This window comes from Chelonoidis abingdonii, chromosome 3 (genome assembly GCF_003597395.2).
Source record: "Chelonoidis abingdonii isolate Lonesome George chromosome 3, CheloAbing_2.0, whole genome shotgun sequence".
Classification (NCBI taxonomy): Eukaryota; Metazoa; Chordata; order Testudines; family Testudinidae; genus Chelonoidis; species Chelonoidis abingdonii.
Genome location: NC_133771.1, coordinates 102,516,765 through 102,533,032, shown reverse-complemented (window position 1 = coordinate 102,533,032; position 16,268 = coordinate 102,516,765). Strand labels below are relative to the sequence as shown.

The 16,268-nt window shown below is 42.4% G+C and overlaps 1 protein-coding gene across 4 annotated transcripts in view; it reads right to left on the bottom strand.

The window, feature by feature from the left end:
* The window catches only part of LAMA2 (laminin subunit alpha 2), a 490,975-nt gene that overhangs the window by 191,282 nt on the left and 283,425 nt on the right, over positions 1-16,268 (bottom strand). For all 4 annotated transcript variants that reach the window (XM_075063935.1, XM_075063936.1, XM_075063937.1 and 1 more), the window contains exons 13-15: positions 9,066-9,167; positions 8,249-8,460; positions 892-1,003 (exon numbers count right to left, since the gene is read on the bottom strand). In XM_075063935.1, the coding sequence (XP_074920036.1) occupies positions 892-1,003; positions 8,249-8,460; positions 9,066-9,167 (426 nt within the window). The remainder of the gene's footprint in view (positions 1-891; positions 1,004-8,248; positions 8,461-9,065; positions 9,168-16,268) is intronic.

Sequence of the window (16,268 nt, the reverse complement as noted above, 5' to 3'; positions counted from 1 at the left end):
GCTACACTCAGACCATGACTACACTGCAGCCAAGTCTATAGTACAAGTGCTTTGCCAGTATAGCTATACTGGTATACTGTACCAGCAAGCTGTTCCCAGCATGGATGCAGCATATACCAGCAAAACTGTCCTTTTGCTGGAATAGGTAATTCTGGCCCCACAGATGGAAACAAGCTGTACTTCGGAAAGAATGTGTTTTGCTGTATAACTGTATCTACTTTAGGGCTTTTACTGGCACAGCTATGTCGGTCAGTGATCACACCTCTTCATCTCCTTCATTGACATAGCTATGCTATCAGACATCTGTAATCCAGACATGGCCAAAGTCTGATAATGGTTGATGCCAGCTCATGATCACAAATTATAAGATTATTGCCAAGCAATATCTTACATACACGTGTAATGTCTCTAAATCTTGCAGTCGCAAAACAAATGATCTGAAGATCACAAAAAAATTTTCTAGAGAAATACTTTTCCACTCCATAATGTGGAAATCATTGTTAAGGTCTAAAATGTCATCTTTGAAATACTATCAAATATAATGAGTCTATTGCTTTTGAATTAGGGTAACTACACAAGGGACCAAACCAGATTTACAGAAGAGGCACTTGGGAACCAAAAGTTATGTTTTGTAAATACTTAGGGAACTTTGAAAATTGTAATATTCGAATAACAACAACGACCACCACCAGCACCACCACCACCACCAGACTGCAACTTGAAATTTCAAGCAGCAATTTCCCATTCGATCCAAAATCCAAGCGAAAGTGAATCTACTAAATGGGATGGCTCAATTGGTATGTTGCATCAACAGGCAGCTCCAATAGACTGCGGCATTAGCACAAGTGATTTGTACTGAGATATATCTCTCAGCTCCACATGGATACTCACTTCACAGGAGGTACCACCATACCCTGGAGGACACTGACAAACCTCCACACCAGACGCCACCTTCCTACCAGTTGAATAGCGATCAGCAGCTTCAAGGCTAACCCCACTCAACCTGAGTTTAGATTAACAAAAATAAAATAGTTAACTCACAAACCAAATATAGAAGGCATAAAAGTACACTTGCATGCAACTAAAAGGGGAGACTCAGTGTGCTTTTCTCATTTATTTGCTTAAATATAGGAAGGCATTCATATTTATCCACTGTCTCTATTTCCTAGCCTAATGTCTGCAAGCTTGTAGCTATTTCTGTTCATCATGTGAAGAAGAATATGGTCAGCACACACTTGAAAACTCACAATACTGTATCTGTAGGAGGAAGGCTATTCTTGGCAGGCAAGTTACATGCTTTAGCTTCCATTACAGAGGTACATATAAATAGCCTGCTTGTCGTAAATGAAGTAGCAAAGAATTTTACACTGTGAAATCACTTTCTCCTGCTTAAAACATTACATTACTGAGCTTTGATTATAGGACATTTTTCTTCTGCAGATTTGCCCTTTTGAAAAAGATTTCAACTTATCAGCTCTGTGCAGGAAGAATTCTATACCTTGCACATGAGAAAGAATCATTAGTTCCAGTTCTCCAAATGCCACAAAAAGAGAAGAGACACACACAGGAAGTTTCGATTGTTTCCATAATCTTGCAGCAGAAAACTGAAAGAAAATGTTAAGTCTACCTCTCTTGGAATTGTTTTGGCATCTCAACAATATGGCTTATATTTATCTCAGTGGCAACTAGCTCTAAAACCCCTCACCAGTAACTTTCTTTCTATTCCTTTGAAAAAATTAAGGAGTCAAATAATCATCATTTTACCCAGTCAGAGAAAATGCTCCAATATTCTGTGCTCTCCATAAATGATTTGGCAAAACTTTAAGTATTATTTTTATTATTTAAAAAACTTTCACTCAAAAACGTATAAATCAGCAAATCAAGAAAGTACATCATGATAGCTGACAGTTATTTTAATACTAATTTGAGTTGTAAGTGACCCCATCTCCTTGTACACTGTGACAGACTATGCAAATTTTTTGGTGAGTCCTGGAAGGGACCATGCATCCCTGCTGCACCCTGTTTCAGAGATATCCTTCTGGCAGATAGCAGGCTTGGATTTGTGAGGCTGATTCTCAGCCCGGGTTCAGAGCATAGGCATAGTTTGGGAGGGGAAGGGGACAGGAGGCTGCTGCCCCTGAAAACTGCAACCTGGGACAGGCACAGAATATCCCCCTACACACACACACACCTGTGGCCCCATTGGCCTAACTGGAGCTGCTTCCTCCCCACAAATATAGAAGTCAAACTACACCTATGGCTCAGAGGTACTCCATTTGAATTAGTGAGGTGCAGCTGACCTATTTTCACTTAGCACCCTTAAAGGAGGCCTTTGTTACTAGCGGTGATTGCAAACTTTCCACTGCACTGCATTTTCAAAGGCAAATAGATTTTTTTGACACAATGGTAATTTTTGTGAAAAAAAAATCAGTGTTCACTGAAAAACTGAAAATTGTTTGGTTTTCAAACAAAAAGGTTTGGTGTTTTGGTTGCCAAAAACTGAAAAAAAAATGTTGATTTGAAAAAATGCACACACACAGTCAAAATTTTCTACAGGAAAAAAAAAATCTATTTCCCCAACCAGGCATATATGATTTGCTCCCAGAGAGAAAGAGGGGAACAGATGAAAAGAAAGGAAGGGAGAATAGCTACTAAAACAGGTGTGGGCAAACTACGGCCTGGGGGACGCATCTGGCCCTCCAGATGTTTTAATCCGGCCCTTGAGCTCTAACCGGGAAGTGGGGTCAGGGACTTGCCCCACTCCGCACAGCACCCAGAAGCAGCAGCATGTCCCTGCTCTGGCTCCTACACGTAGAAGCAGCCAGGGGGCTCTGCACACTGCCCCTTCCCCAAGCGCTGCCCCACAGCTCCCATTGGCCAGAAACTGCAGCCAATTGGAGCTGCGGGGCAGCACCTGCAAACAGGACAGCACACAGAGCCATCTGGCCGTGCAGAAGCCGGAGCAGGGACATGCCACTGCTTCTGGGAGTTGCTTGAGGTAAGTGCCACCTGGATCCTGAACTCGTGACCCTCTCCCATGCCCCAACCCCTTGCCCCAGCCCTGATCCGCCTCAGTCCCAGCCTGGAGCACCATCTTGCACTCCTAACCCCTTATCTCCAGCCCCACCCTAGAGCCCGCACCCCCTCCTAGAGACCTTTGCCAAAGTGGGGTCAATTCAGACAAAACCTAGAACCCCTGCAATAAAATTCAACCCCGAGAGGGTGAGCTGAGTTCACACCTGAGTCTCCAGCAAGCTCCCTCTCTCCTTCATTATTCTACCCTGCTCCTTGCTACAAATCAGTTGTGCAACTACATCTACTTTCCGTGAACAATCCCTAGCCCTTCAGATATTAAAGAAACATGACTGAAAAGCTAGAAAAAGGCACAGAATAAATCAAAGAATTTAGATTGAAAGCCCTATAAACAAAACAAAAATTGCCAGTGAAATGTTGAATCTCATTTGCCTATTGACTACAGCTGGTCTGCTCCCAGCTCTGTGTAATATAATTTAGAACAATGAGAAACCATTGCACAGAAACATTTCACCTAATATTATTCCACACTTGTATTCACCGAATACTTCCAGTTTTCATTAGGTTCTGCTGTTTGCTAAATGGGATTTTAATGTGTTTAACAGTTTTTAGTGTTAAATAGTTACTCATTGAAGAAAGCTGCAGTGCATTTTTTCGACTTCATTGTTGTAATTTCTATTCCTCAGTGCCATTCTACATTCATTAAAATACATAATGCTGGCAGTAATGGAGCACTGGATCCTGGAGATACATGAACAATCTGAGATTCACCATCTAGACCAAATATTTAAGATGACTGTTACTGTCAGCAGGCAACTGCTGACTTCTAAATAAAAATAAGATTAAAAAGGAAGGAGACATTTCAGACAGTATCAGCATAGTTTACTGCCTGCTATGGCAAGCATCTGAATCACATCAGCTGCGTAAGGAACATGAGGTACTGACCTAAGCATTGTTCATTTGTCTCTTAGCTAATTCTGTATACTTAGGGGACTCCACTGCTTTGCCTTTCCCATCCTTTTCCCCTCTATTTTAGTGACGAGTCTATTTCAGATTGAAAGTAATACATTGTCTTGGTCAGGATTTCTAGAACTGCTCTCCAGTGCCCATCTCAGTCTCCACCACATTTACATTATCTGAAATGGCAAATATTAACAGTGAAGAATCAGTGTTATTACTACAGGCTTCCTTGGAACAGAGTCTAAACAATACTGGATTAAGTAACATGACACAATGGAGCTTTTCAGTTCTGCCTAACTACAGCAGATGCATTTAAAAGTTCGATCACTTTGAAAGATTCCACCAGCTCTAATAGAGTCTCCCCATTTAGGCAGAAAAGCAACAATCACTTTCAAACCGTCTGCTGCATTTCACTCTTCTCCTCATGTTTTTATCCTCTCTAAATGGGCTTTTATTTAGATGTTAATTTGAGGACATTTCCTAATCATGAGATAGAGTAATAACTGCATCCCTAGCTTTAAAATAATCCACAAGACATTCAAGATCAAATGCTGTTGCTTAGTCAAGGGCACATGAGTCATTACACATTAATTGGAAGTATCCTCAAATTATTATGATATTGAAATTTTTATGGCTTTTTTTTTTCCTTCTGTCAGGATAAAAAATAGAGGGGGGTGGGGATGATCTTCTGGTTAAGGCTCAGGCTGACTGGGACTCATAACACCTGGGTTCAATTCTCAGTTCTGTCTGACTTTGTGCAACTCATTTACTCTCTCTGTGGAGAGATTCTCAAACACAAACTATCAAATCACCCTTGAAAATCTTTGCAGATGTGATGTCATTAGAAGTTTGAATATTTGCTCTATTTAAAAGAATAGGGTATTAAAGCTACTGAATTTCTGCTACTGTTTTGAGGTAGAACTTACCCACTGGAGAAACCTAATAACCCTCAAATGCTTACCAGATGGAGGGGACTTCTGCATCTCTGTCACACACCCAAGGAACATTTTCACACATACACTTTCTTTTTTCACACTCCTAGTCTTGGGGCTATCTGAGCTTTCTGGGGAAGTCTGACTTCCTTCAGAACCCATCAACACTAGTTTTTAAATAGCCAGAAGAGTCACTGCTGAGTGACACAAAGCACACAGACTGTTCAAGATTTTTCCCAAGACTTGTAGGGCCAAGGGAATGGGAAATAAAGTTGATGTTTAGCCAAATCCTTTAGGGAGAGAACAGAATATTATAAGTTTATTTTAATGTGCAAGATTATTATTGAGTGTTCAGCCAATTGAGAACTGAATCAGGTATTTTGCAAGATAGTAAAGAGTATTACCACATAGCCCCAGAGCCTACAGTATTTTATTAGAATGAAATGGAATCTAACAGAAAATAACACAGTCAGACCTAGGCACTCACTGGAAATTGGCCGTACATGCGTGATGTAATGAACAGCAAAAGATCAACTTCATTACAGAGGTCCTGGGTGAAATTGTAGCAAAACTCCCATAGACTTCAGTGAGAGCATAGGTTTCACACCATGTCTTCCTCTGTATTGTACAGCACTGAGCACCCTGATGGCACTCAACTTGCTCTTTGTTATCATGGTTTACTATCTTCAGAGTTTGAAAGGCTTTGCATGATACTGGTGGTATTATAAACAAACACAAAAAGCTACTTTAAACAATACTAATGGGTGGATCACAGATTTACCAGTCACTGCTGTGTGTGAAAGGGAGGCTGTACCATCATCACTGATTAGGAGTAGTATGCCTGTGGTGAATGCAGGCAGAATATCCACAGAGATGGTGAGAGATATGGACTGAGAGTAACTCAAAGTCAATTTTCAGCCAAAGACAATAAAAAAAGAGAGAACACTCTTCTAAATGACTAACAGCTACTTTTTTTATCATAGCTTTTGTGGGACCTGCATTTCCAACCATAATCCCATTGCAACCGGAGGGAGACTGCCACAAACCTGCAGAGCACTTATTAGAGATTTTTATTCTGACCCATCCATATGTTCTCCTGGTGAGTTTCCATAAGGATACTTCTCAGCGGAGTGGTTCCTTTTTCCATGAAACTTTCAAGTGCCCCCAAAATGCTTTGCACCATCTCAGCAATAAAGGGGCTTCCTTTAAAGAGGAGGCAGTGTGACCTAGTGGATAGTGCACTGTATGGGGAATCAGGAGTCTTGGGCTCTGCCAGCAGCCTCTGGAATGCCCATGTAAGTCCTTTCAACAGTGGCCCCCATTTTACAGATGGGGAAAATAATATTTGCCTTCTTTTATAAAGTGCTTTGAGATCTGCTTTTGAGAAAAAGTGCTTATAAGAAAAGTATTACCATGTTTCTGAAAGTCTTGGGGTCTATGCATCTTTTCACAATGTTTAGCTAGCATATTTAATCTGCATGGCACAGTTTATGAATCAGCATATTAGCTTTAAATGCTAAAATGAGTTCTCTGTCAAGAAGACGACTAGGGAATCAAAAGGGGAGTGGAAGCTTGGTACTTGGCAGGCAGGACTCTAGACAGTACTTGGGAGTTTGTAGGAGAAAGTTTTAAATGGAGACCTGCCCATGCCAAGATGCTCAGATTTGAAATCCCCTGACCTTTGCTGAAGTTTGGATCTGGAGCTAAACCTGGTGGCATGCTCTCTCCTCCACAATGGGTCAAACTAAAATGCCAGATCCAAACACTAAGTTGAAGAAAATTTAGATCTAGAACCAAGTTTTGCAGCTTAACTTGTTCTCAAGTTTAAAGGAGCAAGACACAGAAAAGTGTCCGAAGTAACAAAGTAGGAGAAAAGGAACGAAGAGATTAAAGAAGCAAATGTTACAGGGACAAATATCCCTGGACATCTGTACAAAAGTTGATGTCAGCAAGCTGTATGCTTGCCATGACCTGCATTTCAACATCTACAGGTTGGAATCTTTGTTTAACCAACTTGGAATTAAAAAATGGCTTTAGTGATTTAAGACACTCTACACAGTTGCAAAATCGGTATTTATTTGCTTTCAAATTATTTGCCATGTTTCAGCTGGATACCACTTAAAATGATTATGTTTTGAGCTCCCTAAGCAAAGTTGTGAAATTGGAAAGTATTGGAAATGTTAGGAGATGCTTCCATGTACTATATCTAGGAATGTGTTCTAGTGGAACAGGGCAACACAGAGATTTTGATTACTCTCCTCTTTCATATAATATTTCTTTCAAGGCAAATAATCACAGGAGTGCAGTCAGCTCCCTCTACCTCCAGTTGGTTTAGATCACTGAAGTGACTGGTCTGTGGGTTAGTCTACACTTCAGATATTATACCCCATAGTGGAAAACCACAATGCAACAGAAATTGGAATTAATTCCAGTACCAAGTTTTACAAACATGATTCAAGTCCCTGAGCAATAGTGTAATAACAAAGCATAAATCTACAGTACCAGGAACCAGGCTGACTTTTGGCCCACCTGCACTGTCCACTAATGGACTAACAGAAATTTCAAATCCAATGCTAGCTTTATAGATTGAACCACAGAGTTTTATAGGTATTGTAGACTGCACACTGCAGCTACCTAGATGGGATTGCTGCTGTGCCAGCTCATATAAAGTTCCTCAGTGCATACATCATTCATTTTATAGAAAGAGTTCAGAAGACTTCAAATGAAACCATTGATTTTAAGAAGACCAGACAGTAGAATAATCTGACATAAATCAGGGGGAAAGGTTTGGGATTACCTCGTTGTAGATACAATGCCAATTTTTTTTAAAAAATCCCTCTAGCTACATTTTGTCAATTTGGTTTTTATTCATGTTGAGCGCTAAAGGACACCTCTCTGATGCATGGTCTGAACATCCTGGCATAGTCTATTCTTTAAATGAGGAAACAAAAATTAAGATCTTCCTCTCATATCCAAGGCATCTCAGCACTATGAGCCGTCAGAATCACTTATCATATACAAGGGAATTTCAGTGCTTCAAAACAGATTTATTTATAGAATTGTGATTCTCTCTTTAATAGTCCACATGATTTCACTTTGTTGTGGGTTTGACAGTAGAAGCCAAAAAATAGAGTCAGAATGGGAAAAATGCAAACTATTTGAAAATTTTAAGACTTAAATAAATGTTAGAGATTTAATTGAGGAAAAATAACAATAAGCATCCTTCTAAATTACACCAACCTCAGCCCTGCACAAAGAGAAAATAAAAGCATTCATCAGAGAGCCTGCAGAACATTGTCATAAATGGCAGTTCCCACATCTACCTGTAGATGGCAGCGATCCCATAGCTGAATGTGGCTCTTATGAGGAGCCTCTTTATATTTGCCAGCACAGTCATGAATTCCCTTTTGCTGACTGGAGAGTCAGTGCCGTGCACAGTAAATAAGTCTGGTTTCAGCACAACTTCTTCAGTGTGTTCTTCAAATGGCTGCAGGTGAATGCCCTCCTTTGAAGTGCTGATTCTTAAGCCAGCTCCCTAGAGAGATCAATGTGTTAGGGATATAATTAAATATAAAAAAGGGTAGAAAAGATGCTGTGTCATTGTAGATATTTGGTATAAAGAAGAACGTAAAACATATTTTATAAGAACAGTCTATATCAGGAATGCACTGGATTTTCCAATGTTCCTGATATGAATTATGTTGCACAAAGTCAGTGCATGCAAAATCCAGGTAACCCAATTGGAACCCAGTGGCATGGCTTTGCTTAGGTATGAGAAAATCCACATAACCCACTGAAGCACAGTATACATGATACTATATAGCCCAGATGTTTAGAGTGTTATATTGGTTTAAAGTGTCTGCAAATGCTATTTCAATCAACAAATGTTTTATATTTCTTCATTTTTCTTGCTCATCATTACAAATGTAGTCTACAATATTTTCTAACATTAGTAGAGGTACTTAGTCTTGCCTACCTAATTTTAAGTCATTAAGCTCTGATCCTTATTTATTGCTGTAAATTGGCTGCAGACACACCTTTACATGTCAGTTTCGCCTGCTCACTTTTGAATGCTATTAGCCTTCAGTGTACACAGAAGAGATGGACAAAAGTTTGTTGCTGGAAATGGAAATACTTTACCTCTATGATGATATCAGACTCCAGTATTGTTTGAACAGCTTCTTCCTGCCCTGTGAGCTCATAGGAGACGGTAAATTTCAGATGCCCTCCAACAGCTGTTATCTACAATAAAGCAGAATAATGCTTATTACATGATAGGAAACGTGTCTTTAACCATCCTGGGTTACTCTTTTCCTATGACAATATTTCCAGGAAACGGACTTCCAGTGTTGTGAAAGGAGATGTGGATGATCTAGTGCCTCAAGCGGGAAGTCCTCATGAACCATTCCCTCCCAGCCCCAAGCATGAGTGGACTCACTCTCATCTACTAATATTTTCCCCAGTGCCAGGCGACGGTTGCAAATCACCCCAAATACAGTAAAACCAAGCAGCAGCAGTTCTTCAGAAACAGCTTTGAAATCTCTGCAAATACATCTCCCTTCACGCTGCACTGTAAAAGGCTAAGGGCTGTTTCAAAGATAGGTTTTGAATGTCTTTCAGCCACTTTAGCCCACATCTGGTCCTTGCCTCCTTAAGAATCAACCAATCAGCCTTTTGTACAACACCTCACATAACAGAATCCCCCTGATCGAGGACTAGAACTGCTAGGCATTACCATAATACAAATAATAAGCAACAATAATAATAATTAATAATGGATACAGCAGCTCCTATTCTGATGCAAAATATACCCATAAGGCAAACTGTTACAAAGGAAAAAGAGTTTTGCTTCATATCAATTGTAACCTAGAATAGAGGAATGTAATAATCTGTCCTCATGCAGTCAAAGGAATGCTATGGTTCTTTATCTCAGCCTGAGTCATTCTCCATAATAAGAGGCTAATAACCTCAGGTCATATCATGTCATTTCAGTGTATTTTTCCTAGTCTGTTTTTGCACCCAAATTCAGAGCCCTGACAATAACCTTCCGGAGAAAAATCACAACGCGTATAGATCATTTTTAGGACAGGAATCAAAACTACCGTCATGAATGACTGAATTCACTGCAAATATAGTATTTTTTCTTTGCTTATTGCACCAAAACACTGTAAAAAAACACCCAACAATTTTTTAAAAAAATATGAAAAAGTCTCTGTTTTGTATTCCAGTGTAACACCTCCTCTGAGATGAACAACCTAAAACAGCAAACTCCCTGCCCTTCCAATCTATGTAGCTGACCACAGAGCAGTCTTGTGAGTATTCTGCAGGAAAGAGAACAGTATGGTTATTCTCAAGGCTGATCCAAGGGAACAATGTGCTGTATTCTATCATTCATCATACTGGATGTTTTACACAGCGTGTTTGCACACATGTAACAGAAAGCAAATTTCCTGTGCACTGTATTTAAAAAAAGGGGGCAGGGGAAATCAATCTCCTTATTTAAGATGCAGCCTCAGCCCATTTTAGATCACATATGGAAGTATAAAAATCTGTGGATTTAGGCTGTATAGTTAGTAGTCATGTGAAAACTACAAAAGGCTCCCAGAATTCATTAGCAACCAAAAGTTTGGATGTGTATCCAAACGTCATCGAGACCAGTCAGGTCTACAAAACCACCTCCAGCCTCTGGTGACACCAAAGACTCCTAAAAAAAGCCTAGCCTTTAATGCAGTGCTTTGGCACTTCTGCTTCTAGTCCTGACTGAGCCTGAAGGGATTTAGGAGAATGAAAAGCAATAGGAAAGCAAAGATAGTCAAGCTTTTTTCAACCTCAGAAAACATCTAAATCAGATCAGTTCTTATTTTGTCTAGTTAATTTCAGAAAGGGTCTGAATAAGGTCAGTTTATTTTCTCTAGTTGACCCATCCCTTTTTAGCTAGCACAGATGATGAACACATGGATGCAATATAAATTTTCAGTGGTCACCCCTTCCACCCATAGTGCCACCACAGCTAAGAAGAGTTAGAAAGGTTCTTTAAATGCCACCATAATGGTAGCACAGGAATGCCAGTGTTTCAAAGTTGTATGTACTGTTGTTGTAGCTGCACTTTGGTCCCAGGATACTAGACAGAAAATGTGGGTGAGATAATATCTTTTATTGGACCAACTAATGTTGTCTCTCTCACCAACAGAAGTTAGTCCAATAAAAGATATTATCTCACCCACCATGTCTCTCTAATGTTTCAAAGTGGCACTTACAAGGTACTTTGGTCAGCTCTGGAAGTGTATTTTACCTGGTATTCCATGTAATACTGAAGTGGTTAACAATACAACTGAAGTCTCACAACATGCTAGAAGTTATCGCTTACATTTGCCATTGTTTTTGAATGTACTAGCCTTCCTCTGTTGCAACCTAGATTTAGTTACAATTTAAGTCATGGGTAAAAACGAATGTGTGATCTCGTCTTTGTCTGATATCAACTATCTTCATTTAGGAAGGGCAGTTCTGTTTTTTATTCTGGTATCTTTATGAACTACCATCATAGCATCTGGGCAATTTAATAACACATTTAAAATTTCATCACATAAAATAGTCACTTTGAGGCTATCAGTTTAAATTCATGAACTGTAGTCCTGCCATCGCTGTGCTGCATAAACAAATATGCCTCATAAGAACATAAGAATTCCCATACTGAGTATGACCAGGTCCATCTAGCCCAGTATCCTCTCTCTGACCATCTCTCTGACCATGGCCCATATCAGGGCCTCATGGGGAAGTGTACAGAACAGGGCAGTTCTGCTACCTTCTTACCTGGCAAGCAATTTACCATGTGGTTCTCCTGGTCATCACAAACCCAACTATCTGTATTTCTAAAAATTGACCCTCCACTGTTATTGCCTGCGTCTTCCTAATAATTAGAATCCCATCTCCCCCCACCCTCCCCCCAACAGGGATATCCTCAGTGTGAGGATACCATGACATTGTCTAGAAGATGCTTCCCAACTATGGGATCATTTCCCTCCACTCCATCTTCATGATCTCCAGCCCCCGACTTTCATCTTCCTTAATAGTACAGGGCTGTTGGACAAGATGTGGGACTGCTCTATGTCCTCTCTGTCTCCCTTTGCCTTCAGAGCCCATACTCTGGGTACGTCTACACTGCACGATTATATCGAACTAGCTTAAACCGATATTACAAAACAGATCTAATAAAATTGGTTTAGCGCGTCCACAGTGGGATCACGAAATCGATTGTTTGCGTCCATGGTCCAAAGCTACCATCGATTTCAGGAGCGGTGCACTGTGGGTAGCTATGCAGTACAGGCGACACTCAATTTTGTAGAAACAAGAAGGGACGCGATTGCTCAATCTCAAGTGAAGCCATCCCAATTTTGAGTTTCATGAACCTGCTGACAGGGCACTTCATGATAAGCATCGGCACATATACATGTGAATGCAACTGCAGCCAGGTCTAACAGAAAAGCCGAATCCCACAGCGACTTTTTCGAATTCATTTCCTGATTGTCCAGCCCGTGTAGGGTCAGCACACAACCAGGTGGAGCACAGAGCTCATATGCACTGGTAACAATGCAGTCTCCTGAAATCGAGAAGACAGCCCACTTGGACCACACAGGGAGGTTCTGGATCTGATCGCTATCTGGGAGTGAGGACTCAGTGCTCACAGCACTGCAATTCCAAAAGACGAAATGAAAAAGTTTTTGAAAGAATATTCAAGGTCTACATGGCTGAAAAAAGGGCACAGCAGGGACCTCCCTGCAGTTGCGAGAGTAAAAGAAAAGGAGCTTAGGCAGGGCTACCAGAAAACCAAGAGAAGCAACGGAAGGTCAGGCTCTGAAGCCGAAAACATAGCCGTTTCGATCTGAATCTACATGCAATTGTGGGGATTCCAGCGCTCCAGTGCCCCACCCTGTCTGTGATTCACGACTTCTGGGATTGAACAATATCAAGTGTTTTCTGAAGGATTGTAGCGAGGGGGAAGATGGAGAGGAAAGATGAGGATGAAAAGACCATTGGGTGAGAGAACACAGCAGTCCGTAACCCAACAGCCAGAATCTTTTTGAAGACCGCCCGATATTACAGTCCCTGCGCTCCCAAGCGACAAGCCCAGAAAGTGAAAGCCAGGAAGCGACCTCGGTAAGTGTCCCTTCATTCATGTATCAAACACGGAATTTAAAACAAGATGGTTTTTTTAGATCGCATTGCACACCCAAGGCTTTTGCTGCAGTCGCAAGCCCTTAAGTTAGAGGAAAAGTTTCGTTACATGGTCTGGGATCGGAGCCGAAAATCCTCCAAACTTAATCCCATGATCGATCGTGAGGAAGTCAAAAGCCTTATGATAATGAGAACATTTCTGGCCAAGGGCAGCCTTAATCGTTCCCCATAGTAGGTAACTGTCAAAACGCCATGCATTTTGCAAACATTTGTGGTACTGAGCAGGCATTGAAGGCATTTGCAGAAACAAACGAGTCTGCCTCCTGCCGGTGGTATTTCAGGAGAGAGATATCATCCATTGTTACCTTGTAGACAATCAGGAATGTAACTAGGGGGCAGACATGGGCGATTTTGCTACTGGCGCAGAGCAGGGGATGGAAGAGGGATAGCGACGTGTTTTCAGCGTCTGAGCAAGGCAGGATTCTTCCGCAGCGCAGCAGCCCTCGGGGGTGGTGAAGTATAGGGTGAGCCACTAAGCAGCGACTAGTATATGATAGGAGCATGCGCTGTTGGTGGATGTGAAAGAGGGGGGTTTGGTTGCAGGTCCTCTTAACAGGAGCACGGCATCATAATGAATCACTTGTATATGAACGCAGGACGAGTCAAACTTTTAAGCCATTACTTACCCATCGCCGCGTGGATGTAGGGTTGCCCGAACTGCGTCATGTGTCGTGTGCCACCATGATATCTTACGATACAAAAACATGCGACCTTGTTAAGAGATCACATGTGCTCTGTAAGGTGGATAGTTGTTCTTTGTGAAGAAGAGTACTAGACTTGTTCTGTTAAAAGGTATCTTCCCACATACTTATCACCCATGAAGTTTGCCTACCCCCATGCAGCGCAACATTTCTCTGACAGTCCTATGCCATCACGAGCGTGCTTCTGATACGCGGAGGAAGAAGAAGACGCGAGATGAATGTCTCGCAGAATTATTGAAGTAACACTCAATGAGAGGATAAACAGACATGATATGGAAGGATGTAAAGGTTATAGCAAAGTACAGGAAAGATGCCAGTGAACATCTGAGAGGCTAGGAGGAAAGACCAGCGTTGGCGGAGATGCAACGCTGAGATCTTGCTGCAGTCTCAAATATGATATCTCCAACGCATGAGTGATTCTCAGGAGGAAGCAGCGCGTAGCCAGAGGCCGTGCAGCCCTGTATAACCATCCCTGCAGCCACGTCCAATATCTCCTCACCAGACGTGTAAGAACGCGTGGGGACAGGCTTTCTGCACCCGCCTACTCCTCCACCTCCCTGGAGAGTTCAAGTAAAAGGCTGTAATTACGCTACAAATGTGCTTAATGGCCTTTCCCTTCCCTCCTTTCCAAGACAGCAGCCAGGGATACACTTCCTAATTCTCTGCCTTTTTTTATAGTTCCTTTGTAATAAAGATACATCGAAAGGGGGAGTGGGTTGCTTACAGGGAAAAGTAGTAAGGAAAACACATGATTTTTAACAGATGCATAATTACTTTTAATGAAATAATAATGATTTTTAAACGAGACTGAATTTATTTCCTTCGCCAACCTGTAATCAAAAGGGAGGTGGGTTGCTTACACTCAATAAGTCCATCAAGTTGCGGAGGGTCTTCAAAGGAAGCAAACAGGTCACACCAGTACCCCTGAGGCCTGCTGATTAATCTTGTTCTAGGCTTCTCTGATGTGCAGCGCCCTCCATGTGTGCTCTTCTAATAGCCCTGGGGGCTCTGCTTGCTCTTAATCAGCGCCAGGTGCATGTTGCCTCAGCCTCCACACCCAGCCATAAAGGTCTCTCCCCTGTCGGGTCACAAAGATTGTGGAGCATACAGCAAGAGGCAATAGCAAGCGGGACATTGGGTTTGGCTGAGTGCTGAGCGAGTAAGTATGATCGATGTCTCCAGCTCGAGCCTTTAAACGGCAAATGGCACATTTACCACCATCCGGCACTTGTCAGCTGTAGTTTGACAGCTCCTGACCACCATGCACGCTGCCAGTGTATGGTTCATGAGCCATGGCATCAAGGGGTAGGGCTGGGTCGCCAAGTAACATACTACAGCATTTCCACATCCCAACGTGATTTTCTGGTCTGGGAAGTATTCCCTTTGCTGCACTAACCGTTAAACAGACTAGTGGCTCCTGAAACTGCGGAGCGTCAATGAACCCTTCCTGGCCATCCCACGTGGATGGGGTGAACGTCCCTTGTGGTACCAGTGCTGCAGCACCATTGAAAGTACCCCTTGCGGTGTTCACGTACTGAGGGCACCTGGCGCTCTGGGAGCCAAGTGAGGGATCATGGGTTCCACTTACTTGGTCCCACCCACAGCTTCGGAAAACCCATGCAGCAAACCATCGCACTATCACCTGCCGTAATTCCAGAGTCAAACCTTTTCGTAGGCAGCAGCTTAACGATTGCTTTTGCTACTTGCGATCACTGCAGCCCCCACAGTAGATTTGCCACTCCAAATTGATTTCCAACTGAACCGTGGTAGCTGTCTGGCATTGGCAAGCTTCCAGAGGGGCTATTGCCAGTCTCTGTTCTCACCTGTGTGCTGCTCTCCTATGTTAGGTATATATTGGCGTTTCAGGGCAGGGAAAGCATGTCACAAAGTTCTAAGGAAGTGTCTTACGCGATGCGAAAGTTTCGCAGCCACTGCGAATCGTCCCACACTTAAACAATGCGGTCCCACCAGTCTGTGCTTGTTTCTCCGGCCCAAATTCGGCATTCAATGGGTAGAAGATGCCCGTTAATAGCAGTAGCTCCAAAACGCTGGGGCCAGCAGTTATGGAGAATTCTGCCTCCATCTCAGTCATCGCTGCTCCTCAGCTGCTCCAGCAAATAGCTGCCTCCTCCTCTCCTCCTGCCATTTGCAGTTCATGATTCAGTATAGTCAGCACCGAGAGTACGCGAGGTGTTGACAACGGTCCGGATACCGTTTTGATCTCAGGGTCCATGATTGCTGTGCTATGGCGTGTTGCTCAATGCAACTCGCGGAAAGGCGCCAAAGGGTTGTCTGCTGACCTTCACAAAGGAGGGGTGAGGCTGTACCCAGCACCACCCGGCAACTGTTTCTGCCCCATCAGGCACTGTGCTCTCACCCGGAAGTGGGAACTATGATGGCTGAGGAACAG